Source organism: Oryctolagus cuniculus, chromosome 17 (genome assembly GCF_964237555.1).
Source record: "Oryctolagus cuniculus chromosome 17, mOryCun1.1, whole genome shotgun sequence".
In the NCBI taxonomy this organism is placed as follows: Eukaryota; Metazoa; Chordata; class Mammalia; order Lagomorpha; family Leporidae; genus Oryctolagus; species Oryctolagus cuniculus.
In genome coordinates this window covers 499,987-526,481 of record NC_091448.1, presented here as the reverse complement: position 1 = coordinate 526,481, position 26,495 = coordinate 499,987, and the positions used below count along the sequence as shown (strand labels likewise).

At 50.5% G+C, this 26,495-nt stretch overlaps 1 protein-coding gene across 2 annotated transcripts in view; it reads right to left on the bottom strand.

Moving 5' to 3' along the window:
* Positions 1-26,244, bottom strand: part of WDR45B (WD repeat domain 45B) — a 29,381-nt gene extending 3,137 nt beyond the window's left edge. The window contains exons 1-8 of one of the 2 annotated variants that reach the window (XM_070060076.1): positions 26,019-26,201; positions 23,049-23,142; positions 20,950-21,024; positions 15,019-15,120; positions 7,054-7,141; positions 5,287-5,381; positions 3,122-3,312; positions 588-673 (exon numbers count right to left, since the gene is read on the bottom strand). In XM_070060076.1, coding sequence (XP_069916177.1) covers positions 588-673; positions 3,122-3,312; positions 5,287-5,381; positions 7,054-7,141; positions 15,019-15,120; positions 20,950-21,007 — 620 coding nt within the window. In that variant the 5' untranslated portion in view covers positions 21,008-21,024; positions 23,049-23,142; positions 26,019-26,201. Of the gene's footprint in view, positions 1-587; positions 674-3,121; positions 3,313-5,286; positions 5,382-7,053; positions 7,142-15,018; positions 15,121-20,949; positions 21,025-23,048; positions 23,143-26,018 lie in introns of both variants that reach the window. The other variant, XM_070060075.1, reaches the window with a different exon arrangement.
* Positions 26,245-26,495: the final 251 nt, after the last annotated feature.

The window sequence follows — 26,495 nt, the reverse complement described above, 5'->3', positions numbered from 1 at the left end:
CGCTGGGATGCGCCCAGGGAGAGAAACGCCCTTCCTCAGCTCCCCTCCCAGCCACTCAGAGCTGGCTCCCAGAGGTGAGAATCTCAGTCCCGTGACTCGTCCTGGAGGGGAATCCTCTGTCGAGAGCACAGAGAAATCCCCCACATGAACTACTCAACAGCCGCAGAAGCCAGAGGCAAGAGGGAGCATAAGGCCTCCTGGCCACGGCCGCCCAGGCAGGCCCGCACACCAGCTCTGCAGACACCCACGGGACACAACCACTCTCACCCAACGGGCTGCAGCAGGGCTGACAAGACAGGTCTCTCGCCTGAAAACACTGCCAGAGAAAGCCAGGAGGGAGGTAAAGGACGAACTAAAACTGCAAGCGTTAATAAACACTGAGTGGATGATGGGTCAATGCCAGTTAACTGTAATATTTCTTCTATTTTTCCGTATGTTTCCCATAATAAAAAGTTAGGATTAGCAATAAAAAGAGCAGAAATCTAACACAGCTTTGCAGTCTCCCCTCCCCACCCAAACCATGCAGGCCTACTTCCCCGCCCCCACCCAGAGCAGCTCCTCCCTGGGGAAGCTGCACACGCCCTTACCAGTAAATGTTTGCTGCTTGAGACCCTCTCCGTAGCTCCTGGATTAAATGCCCTGATGAAGTATCAAATATTCTTATAAGGGTCCCCTTTGAAAAACAGTGAAGTGTTTCATTATCAACATAATACCTTTGCTTTTGAAATGTTTTAAATTCACACATCTGTAAGCCCACACCACCCTTTCCCAAATTCCCCCCATTGTCTAAAATTCAACAGATCCCTCCTTATGTCCACCCACAGCTGTACTGAGAATGAGCTGGTGGCTCCAGCTCTCAGAGCACAGGGCCAGGGTCAGGGAGACAACCTCCTGTTGAGATGACCTCATGACCCCAGGGCCAGCCAGACCCTTGTCTGAGGCAGGCCTGTTCCTTGTCCAGACAGACGTCACCTGAGTTAGAAGTGCCATAGCGGTGACATGACCCTCTGCCAGCCACGCCAGCTGTGTCCACCTCCTAGACACACACAGCGCCAAGTGCTCAGGGGGGAACCCGGGGTCTCTTTAACATTTCGCCCATAAAGGAGATTCCTAGGCTGATTCTGAAAGCTTGGAGGAAGGTGAACTGCGACAGCTTTTGTGGAACGCTCTGCCAGCATCTACTAGAACACACACTCTGTTCCACTCCTAGGAGTGCACTGGGGAGGCTGGCACGTGAGCGGCGAGGAGGACACCCTGCACAGGTGACTGCTCAGCTGGGGACACCTTCCAGGTTCTCTCACCTTACGGCAGGGTTATCTCCCAACAAACCATCCTAGGCTCAAAGTGTGTTAATACACTGGCATTCCAGACACCACAGCTCAGGCTGCCTCCACTTACGCCACCTGTAGCTGGGCAACGTCAGTTCACAGAGGCCTGTTCTATAAGGAGCTGAACCCCTCATGTAACTGTTCAGGAACTGTGGGGCCCTGGCTGTGCCCTCTGCACTAGAGGGGCTGACCAGGGCTGTGGCTGCTACGGCTATACGACATAACCAGAGAGCACACAGGACAGTCCAGGAAAACGCCGAACTCCAGAACCTGAAGTCTCACTTTTAACGACTGTTTAGCGCTTTCCCAGCAAACAGAACTGTGAAACTCAATGAACCGTGGTAAGGTGGGCCCATCTGCACAAACGCTGTAAGATTTGGTATAATCAAAATTTATACTGCTGAGCTGGAGCATACTGATGAGTCTGAAAGAAGTAGAAAAGAACATACATAACCCTATGTTTTATATTTAGGGTTCTGTTTTTGTCATTGTTGTTGTTAATATCAGATTATGAGGGGGCCAGAGATAGAGAACCTAAAGGTAAAAATAAGAAAACAAAATTCACTAAAAGTGTAGAAGAACCCTATTTACGAATTCATATATAAGTTTATTCCAGGACCAGTGTTGTGACACAGTGAGCTAAGCCTGAGATGCTGGCATCCCACATCAGAGCGCCAGTTCGAGTCCTAGCTGCTCCACTTCTGATCCAGCTCTCTCCTGATGGCCTGGGAAAGCAGTAAAAGATGGCCCAAGTGCTTGGGGCCCTGCACCCACAAAGGAGACCCAGAAGAAGCTCCTGGCTTTGGATCAGTCCAGCTCCAACCTTTGCAGCCATTTGGGGAGTAAACCAGCAGATGGAAGACCTCTCTCTGTCTCTACCTCTCTAACTCTTTCTTTTTTTAACAATAAATGAATATCTGAATTAATTGAGGCTCAAGGAGGGGGGAGAATCCCAGATTTAAAATTGATTATTTATCTATTTATTTATTTATTTTTTGACAGGCAGAGTGGACAGTGAGAGAGAGAGAGAGAGAGAAAGGTCTTCCTTTGCCGTTGGTTCACCCTCCAATGGCTGCTGCGGCCGGCACACCGCACTGATCCAATGGCAGGAGCCAGGTACTTCTCCTGGTCTCCCATGGGGTGCAGGGCCCAAGCACTTGGGCCATCCTCCACTGCACTCCCGGGCCACAGCAGAGAGCTGGCCTGGAAGAGGGGCAACCGGGACAGAATCCGGCACCCTGACCGGGACTAGAACCCGGTGTGCCGGCACCGCAAGGCGGAGGATTAGCCTAGTGAGCCACGGCGCTGGCCTAAAATTATTTTTAAAAAATTTAACAGCCTTTCTCACATCAGGCAAACTAAAGGATACTCTATGGCCAATATCTTAAATTATAACCCGGTGGGGATTCAATGAGGAAACACAGGCAGGCAGGAAGGAAAAGCTCTAGGTTGTCAGACACCAAGTTGTGAAGAAACAGCACAGAAACCAAGTGGTTCTGGAATGTTAATGACAATATAACAAAGCAATTTTACATCTGCTGATTCTAACATCTCTTTGATTTTTAGTAATTTAATTTTATGTATTTTACAACGTATCCATTGGCAAATAACTGAAAATAAAGCTGGCGGCTTACCACGGAGAGTTTGTGATGCCCTGGCCTAGCCACCCCTCAGACGCAGTAACTGCCGGGGTGTGGGCCGGCTGGGGCCGGCTGGCCACCCGTGCGAGTCAAGATGGCGAGAGCCCGAGCGCTCAGGAGCACAGTTTCAACAGGTGAGGGGCACAAGCTTACTTTTTCAGATGCAGTTGCAATTCTTGTTCCCTGCAGGTTGAGAGCAACGCAGCTTAGGACACCCTCGTGTGCGGGAATGTCCACGGGCGGCTTCTCGGTGCTGGCCAGGTCCACAAGCTGAACATGGCCCGTGTGTGTGCCCGGGAAGGCCAGGAGGGAGTTGTTACTATTGGGACACAGGACACAGAGGCCTAGACAGAGACAGAAAGTGACACTGATCACTTCCTTCAAAGGTCTGCTTTCTCACAACCAAGACCTGCGCTGCCCTCGAGTCCTCAGCAAGAAATGATTACTCACGGGTTCTCAGCCATTTACACCAAAACCACCAATCAGTGTACAGGCTTCACGGCAAAGACGGCAGAGGGCCACAGGGCTACCTCCCACGAGACCACAGAATACTCTGCTAACGGACACATTTTATCAACTGCCTGTTTCTCTGTGTGCCAAACTGAGAACACAGTGCAAAAATTGCAAAACTTTAAAACTACACCATAAACCACAGCACAGAAATCCAGACAATAGCAAAAGAACTCCAGACTACATAGGAACAAACAGAGCAGATGTGCAAGACCAACGCAGGAAACGCGCGGTGCGAAGGCAAAGCAAAGACCTGACAGACACCTGCCGTCAGGCTGAAAGGCTTGATACTGCCGATATCTAACCCACACACACACAGCCTCTCAGACAAAACCTCACAACTCCTGTGAACACACAGACAAGCTGATACAAGGATCCTCAGTAAAACAAAGGTCCTAGAATAGCAAAGAAAAGAAAAAAAAAGTAAGGTAAGAATAAGACTGGAGGACTCAATTAGCTAATTTTAATTTCAAAGTTTACCCGAAGCTCTAGAAATCAAGGCAGCATGGCATGAGGACAAAAACACAAGGGACTGAGCGGAATCTACAGTCTAGGAAAGACATTCTCACCTGATCAAACAAAGGCACCAGGCAATCTCACAAAGAAGCAAGCTTATTTTCAACAAATGGAACCCAAAATTTCAGATTCATACAAAATAAAACAAAAACAAAGAACACAAACGTAGGTCTTTGCCACACACCATCTACAAAAATTAACCTGAAACGAACCACAGACTTAAGATCTCCAGCAACTGAGCTTCAGAGGGAAGCATAAAAGCATCTTTGATACGAAAAACATCACAGGCTGAAAGACACAAGCGCGGACCTGACAAGGGCTCAACTAACTCATGTAACGAACCCTTAAACTTCAGCAATGAGATAAGGCAATCAATTAAAAGTGGGCAGAAAATCTGAAGAGACACTTCCAAAAGCAGTTTTGTGATCGCAAACAGGTATTTGAGAAAGATGTTCACCATCACCACACTCAGAGAAGTAGTCTGACACCCGAGACACGCTGGCCACAGTGGCCACCTGGCAGGAAGCCAGGGCTGAAGACACACTTGCAGAGAGCAGGTATGGGAAGACTCATGGCAGCCTTCACTCGTAACAGCCAAGAAATGAGCAAACGTAAACAGCGGTAGCGGTAGACCCACTACCCACATGACAGAATATATTACTCAGCTTTCAAAACAAGCAGAATAATAATATATTCAACAAACTTGGAGAAATCTCAGAACTATCTAAGGAAAAGAATTATCTAAATACATCGGAAGAGGCCAAACTAGGGGGTCAGGTGCCTGGTAAAACTTCCAGGTGATGGGACATTCTATGTCTTATAACTATTAAAATTTATCAGATGATATTCTTAAAATAAGCACTTTATATAAACTTCTTGGAACTAGGGGGGGACCCCAACATTTAAAAAAGATAGAAAGATGATACAAGTAACAAAGTAGCCAAAAGCAATCCCCCCCGAATCAGAGGAAAAGAGAGCATTCACCACACCAGAACTCAGTGGCTCCCAAGTGGAAACAGGCTGAGAGCTACACAAAATTATGGGTTCCCGGGTTTACCTCAAATTCCTACATGACTGAGGTCACTGGGGGAGAGAGAAGGAAGAGAGCCAGCACAGACTCAGTGAGCTGAATCTCAGAACCGAGCTGCAGCAAAGAGGGAAGACCCAACGTCCCCAGTGTGCTCACAGCTCAAACCAGGGAGACACTGCTCAGACCAGAACCCATGCAGGGGACCGGGGCACCCAGGAGAGCTCTGCATCCCGCCACGGACCACTTTCTCCACATTTCTCACCTTTCGGATTATAGCAGGTTTCAAAGACATGCAACTGATGCGGATTGTGTGTGAACGTGAACACCTTAATCATGGAATCCAAAACCACCACAATTCTGCAAAGAAAAACAAGAATCAGAGCTACTGTCCTCAAACATTTGTGATTTCTGTTATTGTTCTGAAACTTCAATCATTGAAAACATCACATTTGAAAAGCTCATTCCTGGCCGGCGCCGCGGCTCACTAGGCTAATCCTCCGCCTAGTGGCGCCGGCACACTGGGTTCTAGTCCTGGTTGGGGCGCCAGATTCTGTCCCGGTTGCCCCTCTTCCAGGCCAGCTCTCTGCTGTGGCCAGGGAGTGCAGTGGAGGATGGCCCAGGTGCTTGGGCCCTGCACCCCATGGGAGACCAGGAAAAGCACCTGGCTCCTGGCTCCTGCCATCAGATCAGCGCGGTACGCCGGCCGCAGCGCGCCGGCCGTGGCGGCCATTGGAGGGTGAACCAACGGCAAAGGAAGACCTTTCTCTCTGTCTCTCTCTCTCACTGTCCACTCTGCCTGTCAAAAAAAAAAAAAAAAAAAAAAAAAGAAAAGCTCATTCCTGCATCCCAGGCCTATGCAAGAGGGGCCTTCGGAAACAGCCCCACAGGGTGCCCTGGAGGCAAGCCCAAGTGGGTGATTCACCCCCAGGGAGCACCTCTGCCTCAGAACTTGCTGAGGTTCAGAGACGTTATCATCAAACTTCTCATCTGGAGGAGACAAACATGGCAGAAATCTGATTTCTATATATTCTCTTCTAGACGTCTTAACACTAGTTTCAAAGTAAAAGGTCCTTGATCTGACTCAAGCAGGTACATCACTAAGGTCGTGTGAAAACTGAGGTTACTAGAATTAAGAAGCCACACAAGAACAGGGACGACAGGGCTCCCATCTATTTACCCTGCTTGGCCTCTTGGTCCTCCTCCAGCTGACAAATGGGACTTGTGAGAACACATCGATTACATCAAGTTGAAACCTAAATGAATGAAGCTCTGCTAAACGCTGCTCAGTGTCTGGACAAATTTGCAGTTTCCCAAATGCCACTAAGGCATTTAGGAGAGAAACCGACTCCTTTCAACGGGTGAGCCCACAACCTCTCCTCCAAGTAGCTTCCCAATTTTCCTGTACTTTCCCATTGAAAACACGCACGGAAGACAGTGCATGGGACAGCGAAGCACCTCAGGGCTCAGCACTGCACCTGCCAGATGGGACAGCGCTCCTGGAGTCACCCACACCCAGCAAGAACTGCCCCTCAAGGGAGCCTGGGAACCATGACCCTGCCGGCCTCAGTCCTCACTACACCTTCGGATCACAGACAATAGTCATCAACTTTGTTTTTTAAATATTTATTTATTTATTTATTTAATTTGAAAGGCACAGAGACAGAGAGAGATCTCCTATCTGCTAGTTCATTCCCCAAATGATCAAAAAAGCCAGGGCTGGGCCAAGCCAAGCCAGGAGCCAGGAACTCAATCCGGGTCTCCTACTTTCACGACAGGAATCCAATCACTTGAGCCATCACTGCCCCTTCCAGGGCTCCATTAGCAGGAAACGGAACTCTCGGGCGAGAGGCAGAGGTCAAGATCAGGCTCTCCAGAGCGGATCTACAGGCGTCCTCACCACCAGAGGCCAGAAGCCTGCTCTCATCAGCATTTCATCACATCATTTCAACAGTTCTCTTCAGAAAAACATTTCAGTCATCTTTAGAGGAAGTCAAATTCCACCTTTAAAAAGCATTGGCACCAAACCTACCTATCTCGCCGCAACTTGACTGCTTTGACTTCTGTAGAAAATTCTATTTCAATAACAGTCTTCTTCTTCAGGTCGTCCCATATCATCACTGAAACATCAAACAACTTGTGGTCGTGATCACAGACAGGTCACAGTGCTGGGGTACGGAGATGCCACCTGGACACGTGAGCTGGCGGCTCGCCCTACTGCAGGCACCGCCCCACCGCTGAACACCCAAACCCCTGCACCTGGGAGGCCTGGGACGCGGTCAGGCTCCCGGGGCTGTGCCAGGGACGACCTCTTAGACCCCTGCCTCCCCTGCTCAAAACTCTTCTTGATGGCCAGGTGCTCATCTGCTCCCTCCACCCCTTCCCCCTGCGCGACACCACGTCCACCCTGTCTCACAAGTTTGTGCACACAGGCACACACAGCCAGGCTCCGAGTCTCCTCGCTCCTAATCCTTGATGGGTTACTTCAGGAAAGCATCTGTTTTCCCCCCTCTTCCAGGTTCAACGTGATTGTGCCAAAGAGATCTTAAGGTGCTAGAGACACACCTGTACCAAAAACTTCCATAGCAAAACCAGACAGACAAAACCCGGGCTCAGTAACTGCTCCAACTCCACCCACTCTCGCTGGTTACTCCTGCTCTTCAGGGACAGAAATCCCTTTTGTTTTGCTCTCCTGCTCCACTGCAATACCCCATAATAGGATGTACCAGCAGTCTGTGTCCCAAGGGCCAAGGTCACTTACAAGTGATCTTTAAGCCTGAGAGTGACCATCAGCCCAGTGCTTCCTATCTTCTCTAAGTAGGGTATGAGGTGTGGAAAAGTCAGTTTTCCTCAAGTCAGGTCACAGGCAAAGATGGCAGAGAAATTTTGACAATTCTGCCTACAGGTCCTGAAGACATAACATGTGTCTTCGAGGTTAAATCTAGATGTGAATTTTTCCAGAATGGAATAAGTGACCTAAACTTCAAGTCAAAAGATTATGTGACACAAGCACACAGAACTACTAAACTTATCACTGAGGAACGTCATATCTATGTAGTGTTCAAGAAGTTAACTAAAATTCATGACCATTCAAAAGTGAAACAATTTTGTACTTATTCCATCAACCTCGTCTCTTCATTTAACAAACACTGCACTATTATCCTCAAAGAATGCTGAACGGTCACATGTCAGCCAGAGGGACAACTCACTCAGTGCAGCCACCTCACTTGAAAAAATCATCTTCCTGGCAATAGGCACTTTGTACTCCAGGATTTCTAAAGCCATTCAAGTTGCACTTCCTTTGGCTCCTCAACCTAGCACCGAAAAGCAGGCCACGACGGACTCCTGCAGATGACAAGGTCCAGATCAACTCCACGTTCAGAAATTCCTGAAAAAGCCACAACCCAGTCCACAGAGGCAGCACGACTCGCGCCAGAGCAGACGTGGCCAGGTGCCGGCCTGGGCTGTCTTCCTGCTGCACTTTCACGCAGGCCGGCAAGTCACAGCCACGGCACCGAGCCCTGGCTATCTTCCATGTTCTGTGCACAGGGCTCTATTTTGTTCCCAATATTAAAATACATGTCAGAAAAAGTAGGTGGGTGTTCAAATAAAATGCAGCTTCATAAAGACAAAATGAATAAAAATGTTCATGCCAGGATTTTATGTTTATCTTTTAACAAAGTCCCTGATGTATAAACTATGAATTCTTTGCTTGTCCCCTCAATTCTTTACTAAATAGAAAAGAGGTGGCCATCAAACAGCTCCAGTTACAACTTCCTCAATCTACTGCAATGCCAAGTTCCCCCAATCTTGTTCTATCGTTTCTCTAATGTTTTATTTATGTATTTTTATCTGCTTGAAAGGCAGAGACAAACACACACACACACAGGTATGCTGTATCCACTGTTCACTCCCAAATGCCCATGACAACCAGGGCTGGTCCTGGCTGAAGCCAGGATCCAAAATTCCATCAGTCTCCCACGTGAGTGTCAGGGACCCAAGTATCTGAGCTATCCCACTGCCTCCCAGGATGTACATTAGAAGGAAACTAGATTGAAAGTGGAAGTGGGATTTGATCCCAGGCACTCCGATATAAGATGTGGACATCACTGGTGGCAGCTGAACCTACACACAGCACCACAAAGCAAGCCTCAATCCTATTTTTCATAAACCAAAGATGCTAGATTTTTTTATATTTCAACACTATATAGCTTCCTTTGTAATTAAAATACTAACAGTAAATTTAAGAAGTAACTTTAACATTATTAAAAATGTTTTTAATCTAAAATACTAATCAGACTGATTTTTTAAGAGATTTGTTTATTTGAAAGGCAGAGTTACAGAAAGGCAGAGGCAGAAAGAGAATGAGAGAGAGAGGTCTTGTATCTGCTGGTTCACTCCACAGATGGCCGCAACAGTGGAGCTGAGCCGATCTGAAGCCAGGAGCTTCTTATGGGTCTCCAACGCGGGTGCAGGGGCCTAAGGACTTGGGTCATTTTCCACTGCTTTCCCAGGCTATGGCAGAGAGCTGGATTGGAAGTAGAGAAGCTGGAATTCAAACCAGCACCCATATGAGATGCTGGCACCACAGGTGGTAGCTTTAACCTGCTATGCCACAGTGCTGGCTCCCAGAATGAATTCTTTTTTTAAACGTTACTTTTAGGGGTTGGTACTGTGGCATATTAGGCTAAACCTCTGCCTGTGGCACAAACATCCCATATCGGCACTGGCTTGTGTCCCAGCTGCTCCTCTTCTGATCCAGCTCTCTGCCACAGCCTGGGAAAGCAGCAGAAGATGGCCTAAGTCCTTGGGCCCCTGCACCCACGTGGGAGACCCAGAAGTTGTTCCTGGATTCTGGCTTTGGATCAGCTCAGTTCTGGCTGTTGCAGTCATTTGAGTAGTGAACTGGCAGACGGAAGACCTTTCTGTTTCTCGCTCTCTTTGTAATGTTACCTCTCAAATAAATAAATAAAATCTTTAAAAATAATTACTTATAGGGGCTGGTGTTGTGGCATAGTAGGCAAGGCTATTGCCTGCAACACTAGCAAACCACATGGGTGCCAGTTAACTCCTGGCTGCTCCACTTCCTGCCAACGTGCCTGGAAAAGGAGCAGAAGATGGCCCAAGTCCTTAGGTCCCTATCCATGTGAGAGACCCAGAAGCTCCTGGCTCTGGTCCAGCCCAGCTCCAGCTGTTGTGGCCATTTGAGGAGTGAACAAGCAGATGGAAGATCTGTCTCTCCCCACATTTCTAACTCTGCCTTTCAAATAAATTTTAAAATTACCTTTATTTATTTATTTTTTATTTTTTTTTGACAGGCAGAGTAGACAGAGAGAGAGACAGAAAGAAAGGTCTTCCTTTGCCGTTGGTTCACCCTCCAATGGCCACCACAGCCGGCGCACTGCGGCTGGCGCATCACGCTGATCCGAAGCCAGGAGCCAGGTGCTTCTCCTGGTCTCCCATGTGGGTGGCAGGGCCCAAGGACCTGGGCCATCCTCCACTGCCCTCCCATGCCACAGCAGAGAGCTGGCCTGGAAGAGGGGCAACCGGGACAGAATCCGGTGCCCTGACCGGGACTAGAACCCAGTGTGCAGGCGCTGCAGGCGGAGGATTAGCCTATTGAGCCACGGCGCTGGCCTAAAATTACCTTTAGTAATAAACAATGTAAATAGGCCTATGGCTATTAAAGAAATTGAGTCAGTAATTAGTACTTCCACAGACTTAAAGCACTAGAGCCAGATGTGACACTGGTAACTCCTAACTAAACATTTAAGAAATTATGCAGTAGGTCAAGCTACTGTTTGAGATACCCACACCCCTATCACAATACCTGGTTCAACTTCTGGCTACTCTGCTTCTGATCCAGCTCCCTGTTAATGCACCTGGGAAAGCAGCAGAGGATAGCCCAAGTGCTTAGGCCCCTGCACTCAAGTAGGAGACCCAGATAAAGCTGCTGGCTCCTGCCTGGCCCAGCCCTGGCCATCACAGCCATTTGGGGAGTGAACCTGTGGATGGATGATCTCCCTGTCTCCACCCTCTAACTCTTTCCTTCAAAACATAAAATAAACCTTAAAAAAAAAAAAAAGATGCATTTATATACTTGACAAGCAGATCAAGAGAGAGAAGGGAGGGGAGGGGAGGGGAGGGAGAGGGAGAGGGAGAGGGAGAGAGAGCGAGAGCGAGAGCGAGAGCGAGAGCGAGAGAGCGAGGGAGAGCGAGCTTCCATCCATTGGTTCAGTTCTCAAATGCCCACAGAGCCAGAGTTGGGTCAAGCTGAAGCCAGGAGCCAGGAGCTCCATCCAGGCTTCCCACGTGGGCGGCAGGAAGCCACGTACTTGGACCATGACCCACTGCTTCCCCAGGTGCATTAGCAGGAAACTGGAGCAGCAGCAGGGCAGGGGGCGCTCTGCCACAGGATGCCAGCAGTGCGAGGAGAGGCTCAGCCACCTGCACCACAGCACCGGCTCAGGAACATTTCTCACGTCACTCTGAGGTCAGTGTTACTCTGATACCAAAACCTAAGACACTGCAGGCCAGAAGAAGAATCACATGATCCTGTCAGTAGGTTCAGAAAAAGCATCAGGAAACACCCAACAGCATTTATTATAAAAACTTGGGAAATAGGCCGGCGCCGCGGCTCACTAGGCTAATCCTCTGCCTAGCGGCGCCGGCACACCAGGTTCTAGTCCCGGTCGGGGTGCCGGATTCTGTCCCGGTTGCCCCTCTTCCAGGCCAGCTCTCTGCTGTGGCCAGGAAGTGCAGTGGAGGATGGCCCAGGTGCTTGGGCCCTGCACCCCACGGGAGACCAGGAAAAAGCACCTGGCTCCTGCCATCGGATCAGCGCGGTGCGCCGGCTGTGGTGGCCATTGGAGGGTGAACCAACGGCAAAGGCAGACCTTTCTCTCTGTCTCTCTCTCACTGTCCACTCTGCCTGTCAAAAAAAAAATTTTTTAAATAAAAAAAAATTAAAAAAAAAAAAACAACTTGGGAAATCTCTCAGCTTGACAGACTACAAAAACACACAGCTAACATCCAAGTGAGCAGGGAGAAACGAGCAAGCTCCCACTAAGACCAGGCGCAGTGTGATGCCTCTCTCCACTGCCCTGACCGCGCACTGGACAGCCTCGCTGGCTCAACCAAGGGCGGAGTGCAGGGCTTCTCAGCCCTCGACGGCTCAAAGCCAGATCCACAGAAAACCCGCACACGGATGTTTGTCCCTAAATGTCAACCCAGACGTCCTTCGGAGGTTAAGCAGATAAACAGTGTGTGGTGCGTCTGAATGAAACAGTGCTCAGCACTAAAAGGAAAGCAGCTTTGGGGCCAGGAAGAGACCCAGAGCAGCTCTACAGGCACACTGCCAGCTGAATGAGGCAAGTCTGCAAGACCACACACTGCACGGGTCCAACCACAGCTCTGAAGACGGTCAGAAGGTCAGCTATTGAAGGATGGACAGGCAGAGCCTGGAGGATCTCAGGGCAGGGAAACTGCTCTGGAGGACACTGTACAGGGACACACGTCACTATCCACTTGTCAAAACCACACAACACTGGCCGGCGCCACAGCTCACTTGACTAATCCTCCGCCTGCGGCACCGGCACCCTGGGTTCTAGTCCTGGTTGCTCCTCTTCCAGGCCAGCTCTCTGCTGTGGCCCAGGAGTGCAGTGGAGGATGGCCCAAGTGCTTGGGCCCTGCACCCACATGGGAGACCAGGAGAAGCACCTGGCTCCTGGCTTCGGATCGGTGCAGCGCACCTGCTGTAGCAGCCATTTGGGGGGTGAACCAACGGAAGGAAGACCTTTCTCTCTGTCTCTCTCTCTGTCTAACTCTGCCTGTTTAAAACAAAAAACACAAGAAACCGCACGATACCAAGAGGGACCCTCCTGTGAGTGTGGACTCCATGCAGGCTCACCAACTGCAACATGCCTCACACCCTCGGGGCGGCAACTCTCCACTCTCCACTCAGTTTTCTGTGAATCTAAAACCGCTCACAGAACAAGTTTTATTAATGATTTAAAAATTACCTTGCCTTGCCGTGCTGGCAACCACTCTCCACCCTCTAAAGGCCACACACAGAACTGGGCCTGGGAGGCCAAGACCTCAGAATCAGGCATGCGCTATTTTTCCTGCCAACAATCTGATTCAATTTCTCCCTACTTAGTTCAAAGTAAAACAAAACCCAAATGCATCAGGGCTACCCCTCAACCCTCACCCGAGTGCAGACTCTGCACAGGTACGTCAAAAATTTTGTGGGGAAAAAAAAAATTAAATGTTGTTTATTTTGGCTCCAAAAAAATCTAGACATAGATAACGGCTTCGAAACTATTTGAAAATGGAGTATGGACGGTTTATGAAAAAACTATGCATGGATTTCAATTTTTTTGGACCAAAATACACCTGCCTTTCAATTCCATCCCCATGGCTTTGTGAAGTGCTCCCGCACGTCCCGAGCTCAATCACGTACCTTGTGGTGCTCCCACCCAGCGCCCCTGCATCTGGAGCCTCGGCCTTTGCACGCGGCCCCCCTCGTTGCTGCTGCGTCAATCATCTTAGCCAGAGCCCCTGCTCACCCTCTAACCAGGCCTCCTGCTGGAGCACATCCCACCCTGCACGTGGCTCGCTCAGCCGCCACCTTCTCCTCCCTGCCTCCTTTCCCACCGCCCACCACTTTTTTTTTTTTTTTTTTTTTTGGACAGGCAGAGTGGACAGTGAGAGAGAGAGACAGAGAGAAAGGTCTTCCTTTGCCGTTGGTTCACCCTCCAATGGCTGCTGCGGCCAGCGCGGCGGCTGGCGCACCTCACTGATCCGATGGCAGGAGCCAGGTGCTTCTCCTGGACTCCCATGGGGTGCAGGGCCCAAGGACCTGGGCCATCCTCCACTGCACTCCCGGGCCACAGCAGAGGGCTGGCCTGGAAGAGGGGCAACCAGGACAGAATCCGGCGCCCCGACCGGGGCTAGAACCCGGTGTGCCGGTGCCGCAAGGTGGAGGATTAGCCTAGAGAGCCGTGGCGCCAGCCCACCCACCACTCTTGGCACCAGTCATAGTCAGGTTCTGTCTTAGTTTACTTTCTGTTGCTGTAACAAAATATCCAAGGGTAAGTTATAGAAAAGTTTACTGGTTCACAGTTTTGAGGGCAGGGAAATTCAGAATGAGCTGGTTGTGTCTGGCAGCGGCCTCCCTCAGGCAGCCTAACATGGCAGATGGCATCACACCACAGGAGCACTGTGTGTGCCAGAGGCCCAACATGGAGAGGAGCCTTGCTTTATAACAAACAACTCGTTAAACAATCCAGTTCAGTGAAAACAAGAATCCACTCCCTTCCCAGTGTGGCACTCCATGACCTCATCAGCTCTCACCAGGTTCCAACCCTCAATACTGCTAACAAGGGGGACTGAGTTTCCAGCACCTGAACCTCTAAGGGACAAAGGCCATCAGATCACGGGACCCACCCGCAGTTCTCCAGGCTACCAGCGGTCACCACGTCAGCAGACCCCACAGTCTCCTCAGGCCTCCACCTCCCAGCATTCACCTGACAAGAGCCTTGCTCCTCTCCCCACTTCTCATAAACAAGAGCCTCCAAGTCTGCCTCCAACCTCCACCGCCCCCTCACTTGACCCTGTGCACTGCTTCAAGACTAGAACTTTCCGAAGGCACGGATCTTGCAGCACTCGCATCTGTCCCATCCACCTCCCATTCCTTCCTTGTGTTTTACCCTCAGGCAACAGCTGCTGTAAACTACTCCGTAAGTGCTAAGTCTCTGGCCAGGGTGGGTAAAGGTCTCCATTCCTCCCTCTACCCTGGAAAAGCCGGCCTCCTGCACTGCCATCCCCTTCATCACCCGTGCAGATGTACACACACACCCTCAGTGTTCCAGACTCAGAACCAAATGACTGTTTCCATCAGCCAGTGGCTCTCACTTATGTACTTGCTTTAAAACTAGCTCACAACATGTGTAACAACAAGCACAGGTACGGGAACAATAATGCACAATCACTTTACCTTTGTTGGGAGGGTACTTCGGCTTTTTTCCACCACCAACGAGAGCTAAATAGTTGCAGCGAAATAACATTTCAACATGGCCAACTCCTCCTTCTAGGAATTCTGAAATGATAAGTTGAAAAAGGCAATTTTTAGAAGTATGAATTTTAAAGTAAAGCAAGTCAAGACATGTGACAGCATTTCATTTTTAGTCAGCAATTCAACTACTCTCAGAAATGAGAATGGTGACTGGCTAAGAAGGCGGTAACGAAGGGCTCAGAACTCTTGCACACCTGTCCTAACACCCCAGAAGAGTTAAGCATTACCTCGCCCTAAGACGCCAGCTTAGTGAGACCATGAAAGAGCTACGTTTGTATTTAAGCTGCAGAAAAACCTCTAAAATCTCAGAAGGCACACCAGAAGCTTTCTCATCATTTAAATGTCTCTTCCAGTGAAGTCTGAAATGCTAGGAAAGCCATATGTCACTAACAAGAGAATGAAGCTGGACTTTTATCTTACACCACACATAAAAATAAACTCAAAATGAATTAAAGAGCTAAACAAAAGGAAAAGTTCATGACACTGGATCGACCGTAATTTCTTAGATATGACATTAAAAACACAGCCAAAAAGCAAAACTAGTTGGGGCTGGCACTGTGGCGCAGCAGGTTAAAGCCTTGGCTTGAAGTGCTGGCATTCCATACGGACGGTGGTTCTAGTCCCAGCTACTCCTCTTCTGATCCAGTTCTCTGCTATGGCCTGGGATAGCAGTGGAGGATGGCCCAAGTCCTTGGGCCCCTGCACCCTCATGGAAGACCCCGAAGAAGCTCCTGGCTTCGGATCGGCGCAGCTCCGGGCATTGCAGCCAACTGGGGAGTGAAACAGCAGATGGGAGACCTCTCTGTCTCTCCCTTTCTCTGTAACTCTTTTAAATAAATAAAATAAATCTTTAAAAAAAATGCAAAACTGGTCAAAAGGAACTATACCAAACTTTTTTAAAAGATTTATTTTATTTATTTGAAAGAGTTACAGAGAGAGGTAGAGCCAGAGAGAGAAGTCTTCTATCCACTGGTTCACTTCCCAAATGGCCTCAACAGCTGGAGGTGAGCCCATCTGAAGCCAGGAGCCAGGAGCTTCTTCCAGGTCTCCCATGTGGGTACAGGGGCCCAAGGATGTGGGCCATCTCCCAGTGCTTTTCCAGGTGCATTAGCAGGGAGCTGTATTTAAAGTAGAGCAGCTGGGACTGAAACTGGTACCCACATGCATTGCTGGTGCTGCAGGCTTGGGTTTTAACCTACTACGCCACAGTGCCAGCCCCCCGAACTACACCAAACTGAAAACCTTTTGTGCACCAAAGGATACAAGCAACAGAATCAAAAGGCACCCTAGGGAATGGGGAAAAAATATTTGAAAGCGTGCAATCTGATAGAGTTAATATCCAGAATATCTGGAGAACTTTTACAACTCAACAACAGAAAAATCAAATAACCCAGGGGCCGGCGCTGTGGCTCACTTGGTTAATCCTCCACCTGCGGTGCCGGCATCCCATATGGGCGCCGGATTCTGTCCCGGTTGCTCCTCTTCCAGGCCAGCCCTCTGCTGTGGCCCAGGAGTGCAGTGGAGGATGGCCCAAGTGCTTGGGCCCTGCACCCCATGGGAGACCAGGAGAAGCACCTGGCTCCTGGCTTCGGATCGGTGCAGTGCACCTGCTGTAGCAGCCATTTGGGGGGTGAACCAACGGAAGGAAGACCTTTCTCTCTGTCTCTCTCTCTCACTGTCTAACTATCTGTCAAAAAACAAAAACAAAACAACACAAAACAAAAAACAAAACAAACCAAAAACAAAAAACGCAAAGACTTGCAGGTTGCCAACCAAGCAGATGAAAAGATGCTCAACATCACTGCTCTTCAGGAAATGCAAATCAAAATCACAATGAGACACCACCTCACACTCATTAGCATGCTACAATAAAAAAAAAGAAACCCTTTTAAGCTTTAATTTTATATAGCACTTTCTATTTTGATGTATAACTTTTTGGACCAAAGCATTTATTTTTCAAAACATTTTTCCATGAAATCTTTTTTTCAGGATTTATTTATTTAATTGAAAAGTAGAGTTACAGTTAGAGAGAGGCAGAGGCAGAGGGAGAGGGAGAGAGAGAGAGGTCTTCCATCAGCTGGTTCACTCCCCAGAAGGCCGCAACAGCCGGAGCTGAGCTGATCCGAAGCCAGGAGCTTCTTCCAGGTCTCCCACGTGGGTGCAGGGGTCCAAGAATCTGGGCCATCTTCTACTGCTTTCCCAGGCCATAGCAGAGAGCTGGATCGGAAGTGGAGCAGCTGGGATTCTAACCAGTGTTCATATGGGATGCTGGCACTGCAGGCGGCAGCTTAACGGGCTAATCCAAGTGCCACCCCCACCATAAAATCTTTTTTAAAAATTGTTTGATTTATTTGAGAGAGCTCCCATGTATGTACTCCTAAACTCTCTACAAAAACACTTTGTCCCTCTTGACTGAATGAGCACGACCTGTGTCTTCCTCTCAGTCATCCAAACGGATCACTCCTGAAACCTTCCATCTGTTCTAATTACAGCTGCTGAACTCCTCTGCAGTACACTAGCAGATGTGTGTGAAGCCAGGGCACCACCACAAGGGCTGAGACGGCTCATTTTCAACTCCAGGGCAGCTTCCTCACTGAGGTCCCAGCCGAACTGTCTTCGCAGTGAGTGAGTCTACTGCCCGTGTGCGTGCGCAGGAGACACGGAACCCTCATCGTGGAGTGAGGCGGGGGAACACTGCTTCCCTGCTTTTCAGGACCAGGAATCCTGAGGGTGGCTACCCTGCGCTGTCAGCACCATGTTCTAGCCAAGTTGCAGCAGGCGCCCAGCCACGCTGCAGTCAGCAAGGCCCCGGCCCAGATCCAGGACAGACGCTGCGAATCAGGCACACTTCCTTCCTCATATCTAGGCAAGTAAACCACTGCACCAAAACAGGAACAAAGCCATCTTTTCTGCTCTTCTGCTGTTACATCCAAGTTGCCAGGAACTTAATCTGCTCACATAATTAATTATGTGATTCACTGCTCACATAAGCACACGTGTACACATGCAGTAACTCCCTACATGCTAAGCCCAAGAACAGCCTGCCCCAGACAACAGAGCTGAGCAGCAGAAGGTGAAGACACCTGCAAGATGCACCACGCTTGAGAATGTCCACTTCTCTGGAACTTAACAGTTTTAGATGCTTCTTGTCTAACTTATTTTTTATAAGAAATTCTGTATTCACTGTAAACACTTCATCCATTAGGAAGGAGCTGTTAACATGCTACTCATGTTTGACTTTGATACCAACGCCTACAACTCCTCGTTAAGCCTCTGAGTGATCAATTTTTAAGGACTACTGAGGTTTGCAAGTTAAGCTATTTTAAAATATTCTGCACCACTTATCTGCATAAAGCAGAACTATCTTAATTTACCAAACATGTACAGAAGTCCAACACAGACAACTGACGGGAGATGACCACCACACCTGAGGCACTTCTCTGACCCTAGCAGACACAGCAGTGTCTCACATCCAAGGTCTCACTTTCCAAGGTTCATTAGCCAAGCTCAATCTCTGTCTGAAGATATTAAATGAAAGGGCCAGCGCTGTGGCACAGCATGTTAAGCCTCAGCTTGGGATGCCAGCAGCCCATATGGGTGCCAGTTCAAGCCCCAGCTTCTCCACTTCCCATCCAGTTCCCTGCTAATGCACCCAGAGAAGCAGCAGAAGATGGCCCAAGTACTCGGGCCCCTGCACTCAGGTGGGAGACCCAGAACAAACTCCAGGTCCTTGGCTTCAGCCTGGCTGTTGCAGCCATTTGGGGAGTGAACAAGCAGATCGAAGATCTCTTTTTCTCCCCTCCCTTCTTCCCTCCCTCCCTCTCCTTCTCTGTAATTGTGTCTTTCAAATCAATAAAAAATAAATCTTAAAAAAAAACCAAAGACATTATGGGGCTGGCACTGTAGCACAGTAGGCTAAGCCTCCACCTGTGGTGCCAGCATCCTATATGGGCACTGGTTCTAGTCCTAGCTGCTCCTCTTCTGATCAGCCCTCTGCTATGGTGGGAAAGCAGTAGAAGATGGCCCAAGAGCTTAGGCCCCTGCACCCACATGGGGGACCTGGAAGAAGGTCCTGGCTTCAGATCTGCCCAGCTCCGGCTGTCGCAGCCATCTGCGGGAGCGAACCAGCAGATAGAAGACCTTTCTCTCTACCTCTCAAGTAAATATATAAAAATCTTTAAAAAAAAAAAAAAGATATTAAATGGAAAAATCGCAGAACTGCACTGCACATTGTTCTGGGCAGCATGATAAGTCTCCCATGGCTGTCCTCTGGCCTGTGCCTGCATGTGAGTCATCCCTTTGTCTATTTTACTTGGCCACACACACTACCTGCCCATCCGTCACGCAGCAGCCTTCTCACCACATCACCTGTCAGGGTAGGCGCTGCTTGTACTCAAGTGGCCCTTATATTCCTTCATCAAGGCCCCAAAGTGCAAGGGCAGCGATACTGGTAATTCAAATACACCAAAGTGACTGCTTCCCTTAGGTGAAAGGTGAGAAGTTCTCAACTTTGTAAGAGAACAAACAAGCAAACAAAAACCCCATGCTGAGGCAGCTGCCACCACTGTTACTCTCTCACTGTGCCTGCTTCACTGTGCCTGTTTGGCACCACACAGGGATTCAGGCATGCACGGGGTCTTAGCACACATCCTGGTGGATAAGGAGGTCTACTGAAAGAATAATACACTCAACGTGCTTTGTGCATCCTAACTCATTCATTCTTTTACAACATTCCAACATAGACACTGCTCTCACCCTCACTTTACAGCTGGAGAAACCAAGTCCCACACAAGCTGGGGAACTTGCCCCAGGTCATGCAGCGAGCCAGAACTCAGATCTCACAATGCGGACAAGTCTGAGCTCTTGGCCTCCAGACCACCTGCCTTTCTATACTGAATCAAGGGTAAGGACCCCAGGCCACAACTCCTGGATACAAAGCACCACTCAAGCCTTACATTCCAGGGTTACACATACGATTTCACTCCAGAAAGGGTTTCTGCTGTCCCCTCTCAAATAAAACCTGATGTGAGATATTCCTGCTAAAATGGAAGGGCCTGCTTCATACAGCACCAGCACACTCCAGCTGCACCTGTCTGACAGCTGACAAGCAGTTCTAGAGTCAGGAGCTGAACAGGTGCTGTGAATAAAAACCAAAACCACACCACAGGGAGAAGAAGGACATTTGCATTCTCTATGACTTATCTGAGACCTGCTCACCTGTTAGCAGGTAAAGGCTTATGAGATGCCAGACATTTAGGAAAAATAGAAGAGAAAAACGAACTGAAAAATTTCTACGCATAGATTTTAAGTTTTTCCCTGGAAAATAGGAAAAAAAAAAAAAACTGTAACTATTTGATTTACCAACAGAATTCCCATTTCCAACATCTGAAAATTTGTATTTCAGGAAAACTAGATTAAAACACTGAAATAAGCACACAGACGCAACAAATACGTATTATTACAAATATTTTCTCTAAGAGCTGATCATGTGGCAAGAGTTGAGAGTTCCATGTGTTATAATTAAACCCAACATTTGCGTTTTCTCCAGTTCTACATTCAACAAGGAAAAAGTTAAAATGGCCTGCAAGCAGAGCTAGGCCTGGCAGAGACGGGGAAAGAGGTGCGCACGGAGTGATAACACACTAGGGATCAGAGTGGGGCCCACCCCCGAGCCTGCGGATCACAACCCTGCACGCAGCAGCGGGACAAGCACTTCTTTATAGAGGCCCATGAACCCGACTGACTTCTCAAAGACAGCCATACCCCCTTCCACTCCGCCCCAACCTGCAAGATAAAATTAGATTCCTTAGAGTTGGAAAGAGAAGAAGCCAAGAACTGTCACTTACTCCTTACCTTGTTTCTCTTTTTCCTTTAGTGGATCGGTGTTATAAACTCGGAATCCATTCTCCATGCCACATGCAAAGCACCCTAAAGCAGGGAGGTGTGAAAGAGACACATTAGTCCCTAGGTCCAGAGGGGCTAACGCAAGGGGCTGCAGAAACCGGCATCCTCCAAGAACCCACAGAGGCTCACGCCATACACATGACAAGCTCCGCGTCAGAGCTACTTTCCAGGTGCCAGCATCACGGCTCAGCAGCTTGACACCACTGTGACACTGCCACCTCATCCGGGAGCGCCGGTTCTAGTCCCAGCCGCTCTGCTAACTCAGCTTCTTGCTAATAATGTGCCTGGGAAGGCAGTAGAAGATGGCCCAAGCCATGTGGGAAACCCAGATGGAATTCTTGGCTCCTGGCTTCAGCCCAACCCAGCCCTATTACAGCCATTTGAGGAGTGAACCAGAGGTGTGTCTCTCTCTCTCTCTCTCTCTCTCTCTCTCATTCTGCCTTTTAAACAGAGGTAGTATGGGGAGAAGGAGAAGAAATCTTCATCTGTTCGTTCACTCTCCAAGTGGCAGCAACAGCCAGGGGCGTGGAACTCCAAATACTTGGGCCACCTTGCGCTGTTTTCCCAGGCACATTAGCAGGGAGCTAGATCAGAAGTGGAGCAGCTGGGACTCAAACCGGCATTCACATGGGATGTCTGGCATCACAGGCAGTGGCTTAAGCCACTGCACCAAAAGGCTGGGCCCCAAATTAAAACAAACAAACAAACAAACAAACACTCCTCACAGAAATGTTACCAAGTGATAAACAAACCCCAGCAGGACATTCTGTTTGCCAGGCGGCAGCAAGGGAACGCCCAGAGCTGCTCAGGTCACTGAGTGCTGCAGGCTCCCGCGGGACACTGAATTCCAGCGAAGGGAACCAGCAGCTGCGCCGAGGAGCCTCGCGCCTGCCTCTCACGACGCGTGCTGTGTGCTGTGTGCTGTGTGCCAGGGCCTAAAGAGGCAGCAGCAGACGTCCCGTGGAGCGCAGCCACGAGGCAGGCAGTCCCGGCAGCGCAGCCCAGGTAAGGGAAGAGCTGGGCGCTGGGGGAGCTGAGTAGTCGTTCTAGACCCCAGGACAGGATGGGTTCCTCAAAAGCACTGATGAACTTGGACCCCATCTGTCCATTTTCCTAACTCCTGAAATCCCTGTCATAGTCTCACAGTGAATGACCCAGCCCATCCAGGTCACCCTCTCCAAGGCACACATCAAAATTCTGATAGTCCAAATAAAAGTGCTGTTCAGAACTGGACAAAACACTAAGTTTCCCGACGACAGTGCCTCAGTTCCTGGCACCTGGACTCCCTCCGCCGTAAGTGGGACCCAGCAGTCATCTTAAATGCTGTGTCCAACAACTGCTGGTACATATGCTCAGGCTGGCAGGAGAAAAACCAAACCCTCCAGTCCTCTTTCTCCATGAACTGCCACAAGTCTAACTCCTCACTGCGACCACACAATGGTCTGACAGCCAATGCAAAGCCTCTTAAATTCCATCCCACTGGTTATGATCCAGAACCAGACTTACTTTCTTCTCAGCCACTCTTCTGGAAACATGTGAAAAACTTGCCTACATTTTTACCCAAGTCACTTATTTATTTATTTTTTTTTAATTATTTTTTTTTTAACAGGCAGAGTGGACAGTGAGAGAGAGAGACAGAGAGAAAGGTCTTCCTTTGCCGTTGGTTCACCCTCCAATGGCCGCCACAGCTGGCGCGCTGCGGCCAGCACACCGCGCTGATCCGATGGCAGGAGCCAGGAGCCAGGAGCTTCTCCTGGTCTCCCATGGGGTGCAGGGCCCAAGCACCTGGGCCATCCTCCACTGCACTCCCTGGCCACAGCAGAGAGCTGGCCTGGAAGAGGGGCAACCGGGACAGAATCCGGCGCCCCAACCGGGACTAGAACCCGGTGTGCCGGCGCCGCTAGGCAGAGGATTAGCCTAGTGAGCCGCGGCGCTGGCCCCAAGTCACTTATAAACCATAGATCATGTGGTTCAAGAACCTGTGACAATAACCCCCAAGGAGCTAAAAACCACTTTGCAATTCTGAAAGGTAATTATCTGAAACTTACTTGAAAATGCTATGCTGTTATCTCAAGTTATTTTGGATGCTAACACCCTTTGTTGTTGGAATCAGATAATCCACATGGAAGAATCAGAGCTTTCCTTGTTGGCAAATACAGAAATAAAATACAGGAGTTGAATATTTTCCATCTCCCAACCATTACATCTTTCCCAAGTTTTAGGCTTAGACTTGTATTATTTGCCTTCATCAGATCATATATATTCCTGAGCCCCCCCCCCCCCCCGTCCTGCAAAAAAAATTGTATAAAAAATCCAGAAGAAATGGGCTGAAAACTCAGTGGAAAAATGAGCAAAAGATTTGGACATTTCACAAGAGATGCCCAAATGGTCAAACATACAAGTTCAGGAAAATGCACCTAAAACATGGTAAGATTTACTACACACTGAGCAACAAGGCCAAAATGTTGGAAAACACCAAGCGTGAGCCGGGCACAGAGTCCTGGAGCTCTGAGTTGCTGGTGGAGGGCACACTGCTGCCAGCTCTCTGGGAAAGCGCACCATCGTCTGCAGGCAACCTGCTCCAGGCACACAGCAGTAGAGCCGTGAACATCACGCTCACAAGACAGTTTCAGAACAATCAGTCACATCACTACATTCAAGGTGCCCAAAACCAGAGCCTACCCAAATGTTCAACAAGGGCAGAATGGAAAAGTGAACCGCAATGTATCTGCACAAGGGAACACTACCTATCCGTAACAATGATTCACAATCATACCCAGCAATGCGGGGTGGGACATGATGGTCAATAAAGTCAAAAACAAAAAGCAGCACAAAAGTACAGAAGAAAAACTAATCTCCGTTGCTAGATGTCAGGCAGGGAGCAGTAACTGGAAGGAGCACAGGGCGGCCATGTATATCAATTTCCTAACCTGGGTGCTAGTGAGAGGTGTGGAAAAGTCATGCACGTTTCTGTACATGCGGCAAACCTCACTAGAAAGTTAGAAGGCAAAACGATGGGAAGTTCTCTCCAGGAGGCTGGGCATCACCCTTGCTATCATTTTTTTTTTTCTCAGAGAAAGAAGCCTTCAGCCCCTGCGCACACCCCTAAGGAAGCCAGCAGTGCCAAGGAAGCCCAACTGGCAACAGACTCACTGAGAGGGTATTCGTCCAACTGTGTGGGGTCCACCTTCAGACACCCCCCCCAACGTGAGAACCAGACGTAGGCCAAGAACTCGGCTGCCACCCCAGTCTTGCTGTTCCAGCTAGTACACAGCAAAAGTCTACGTCCTCAAACACATCTGCCTCCTTTGGGAATCAAAAGGCCCTAGGTGGGCACATTACACAAATGTGCATGTAGTACACTGAGGCTTGAAGTGTGTAATACAGGTTTTCTTTGGGAGAAGATAAGCCAAAATTTTGAACAATTTAAAATTCTGGAAAAAAATTCCTTTATCTTGCCTTTATTTATTTATTTCTCTATTTGAAAGTCAGAGTTACACAGAGAGGAAAAGACAGAGATCTTCCACCTGCTGGTTTATTCCTCAAATGGCTGTGATGGCCAGGGCTGGGCCAGACCGAAGGGAGGAGTCAGGAGCCTCCCCCAGATCTTCCTCGTGTGTGCAGGGCCCACACCCCTGGGCCACTCTCCACTGTTTCCCAGGCTCACTGGCAGGAAGCTGGATCCAAGGTGCAGCAGCTGCGTCTAGAACCGGCTCCCAGATGAGATGCGGCGTGGCAGGCAGCAGCTTAACCTGCTATGCAATGCTGGCCTCCCCCTCTCCTCGTTTTTTTAAAAAACAAAGAAATAAAAGACACAAATTTACGCTAAAGAGTATTAACCTAACTAACCAGTAGCTTAAGCAAGCACACTGGGGCCTCGGCCTACAGGCCAGCACCCCAGATGGACACCAGTTTGAATCCCGGCTGCTCCACTCGATCCTGCTGTGGCCGGGAAGGCAGGCAGAGGATGCCCCAAGCGCTTGGCCCTGCACCCGCGTGGGAGACCCGGAAGAAGCTCCTGGCTTCGGATCAGCCCAGCTCCAGCCATCTGGGGAGTGACCCAGCGGACGGAAGGCCTCTTTCTCTCCCTCTGTCTGTAACTCTGCCTCTCAAGTAAAACTGTGATCTCACTGCTAACTCCTTAAAAGGCTCGCAATTACCAGAACCCATGTAAAAGCCACGGGTCCTCCGGAGCCAGACACCGCCCGAGGGCGGCAAACTCAGGACCCCGGGCGCGGCGGGGACCCCACCCCGGGCGCCCCGCGCAGCCCGGCTGCTCCCCCACCTCCGAGTCAGCTCGGCCTCTTCCAATTCAGCAACTTCCTGCCCTCCACCTTCCACCTCCATCCAGGGGCCGGCTCTCCCAAACCCCAGGAGCGCCTGGCGCACCAAGCAGACACCGAGACACTGCCCAGTGCGGCGGGCAATCACCGCATCACTCGTTTAAAAATGTCCACTGGAAATGATCTCCACAAATGGGATCGTGCGGCACTCGCTCCGCTAAAAAAAAAAAAAAAAAAAAGTTTTCAAAAGCAAAACTCCCGCAGCCGACACGTAGGCGCTGCGAGGGGTCTCCCGGCGGCCGGAGCCGGCTGGTCCCCAGCAGGCCGCCCCGGCCGCGGGAGGCCCGCCGCGCACCCGCCCAGTGCCGTGCGGGCCAGGCCTCCAGCGGCCGCACCTGGGTTCCGGGGGCAAGGGCGCGCCCTCAAGGCCCTCGCCCGCCAGCGACACCAGCGACACCAGCGACGCCGGCACCTCCGACTGGGCCCCAGCGAGCCGGAGGCCCCCGCGGCCCGGGCCGCTCGCGGAGCACTCGGGGGTCCCCAGGCCGGCTGCGTGCTACCCGCTAGCACCCCGCGGAAGTGCGGCGGGCGCACGGCTCTCGGGCCACCCCGGGCCCCGCGCCGCCCGCCGCCTCCGCGGGGACCCGCACGGGCGAGCGGGGGGCGGGCCCGCGCCTGGCCCGGCGCGGCGGGGTCGGGGGTCTCGGGCGGAGGCCCGGCCGGGGCGCGCCTCACCGTGGTCCTGGTTGAAGCCGGCGTAGAGCAGCCCGTTGCCGTGCGGGTTACACGGCAGGAGGTTCATGGCGCCGGCGCGGTGGTCCCCCGCCCCTCAACGCCTCATGCCGCTCGGGGCGCCGGCGGCTGTGTGACCGTCGGACCGGCGCGGGGGCCGGCGCGGCCGGAAGTGCTGGGCTGCGTGCGTGCGTGCGTGCGCGCGCCGTCAGGTAGCCTGCAGAGCGCCGAGTGCATCCAACCGAAGCGCGGCAGGGCGGCCAGGGAGCGCAGAAAGTGTCCACGCGCGCGGTCCAGGCTTGCGGGGCGGGGCGGGGCGGGGCGGGGCGGGGCGGGGCGGGGCGGCGGTTGCGGGAGGGCCCCGCCGGGTGTGGAGGCGGGGCCGCGAGCGCTAGGTCCGGCTGCAGAGACGGTGGCGGCTGAGGGCGCCTGGGGCCGGCCTGAGGGTCTGAGAACGGGGAAGGGAAGGAGGGGAAGCGG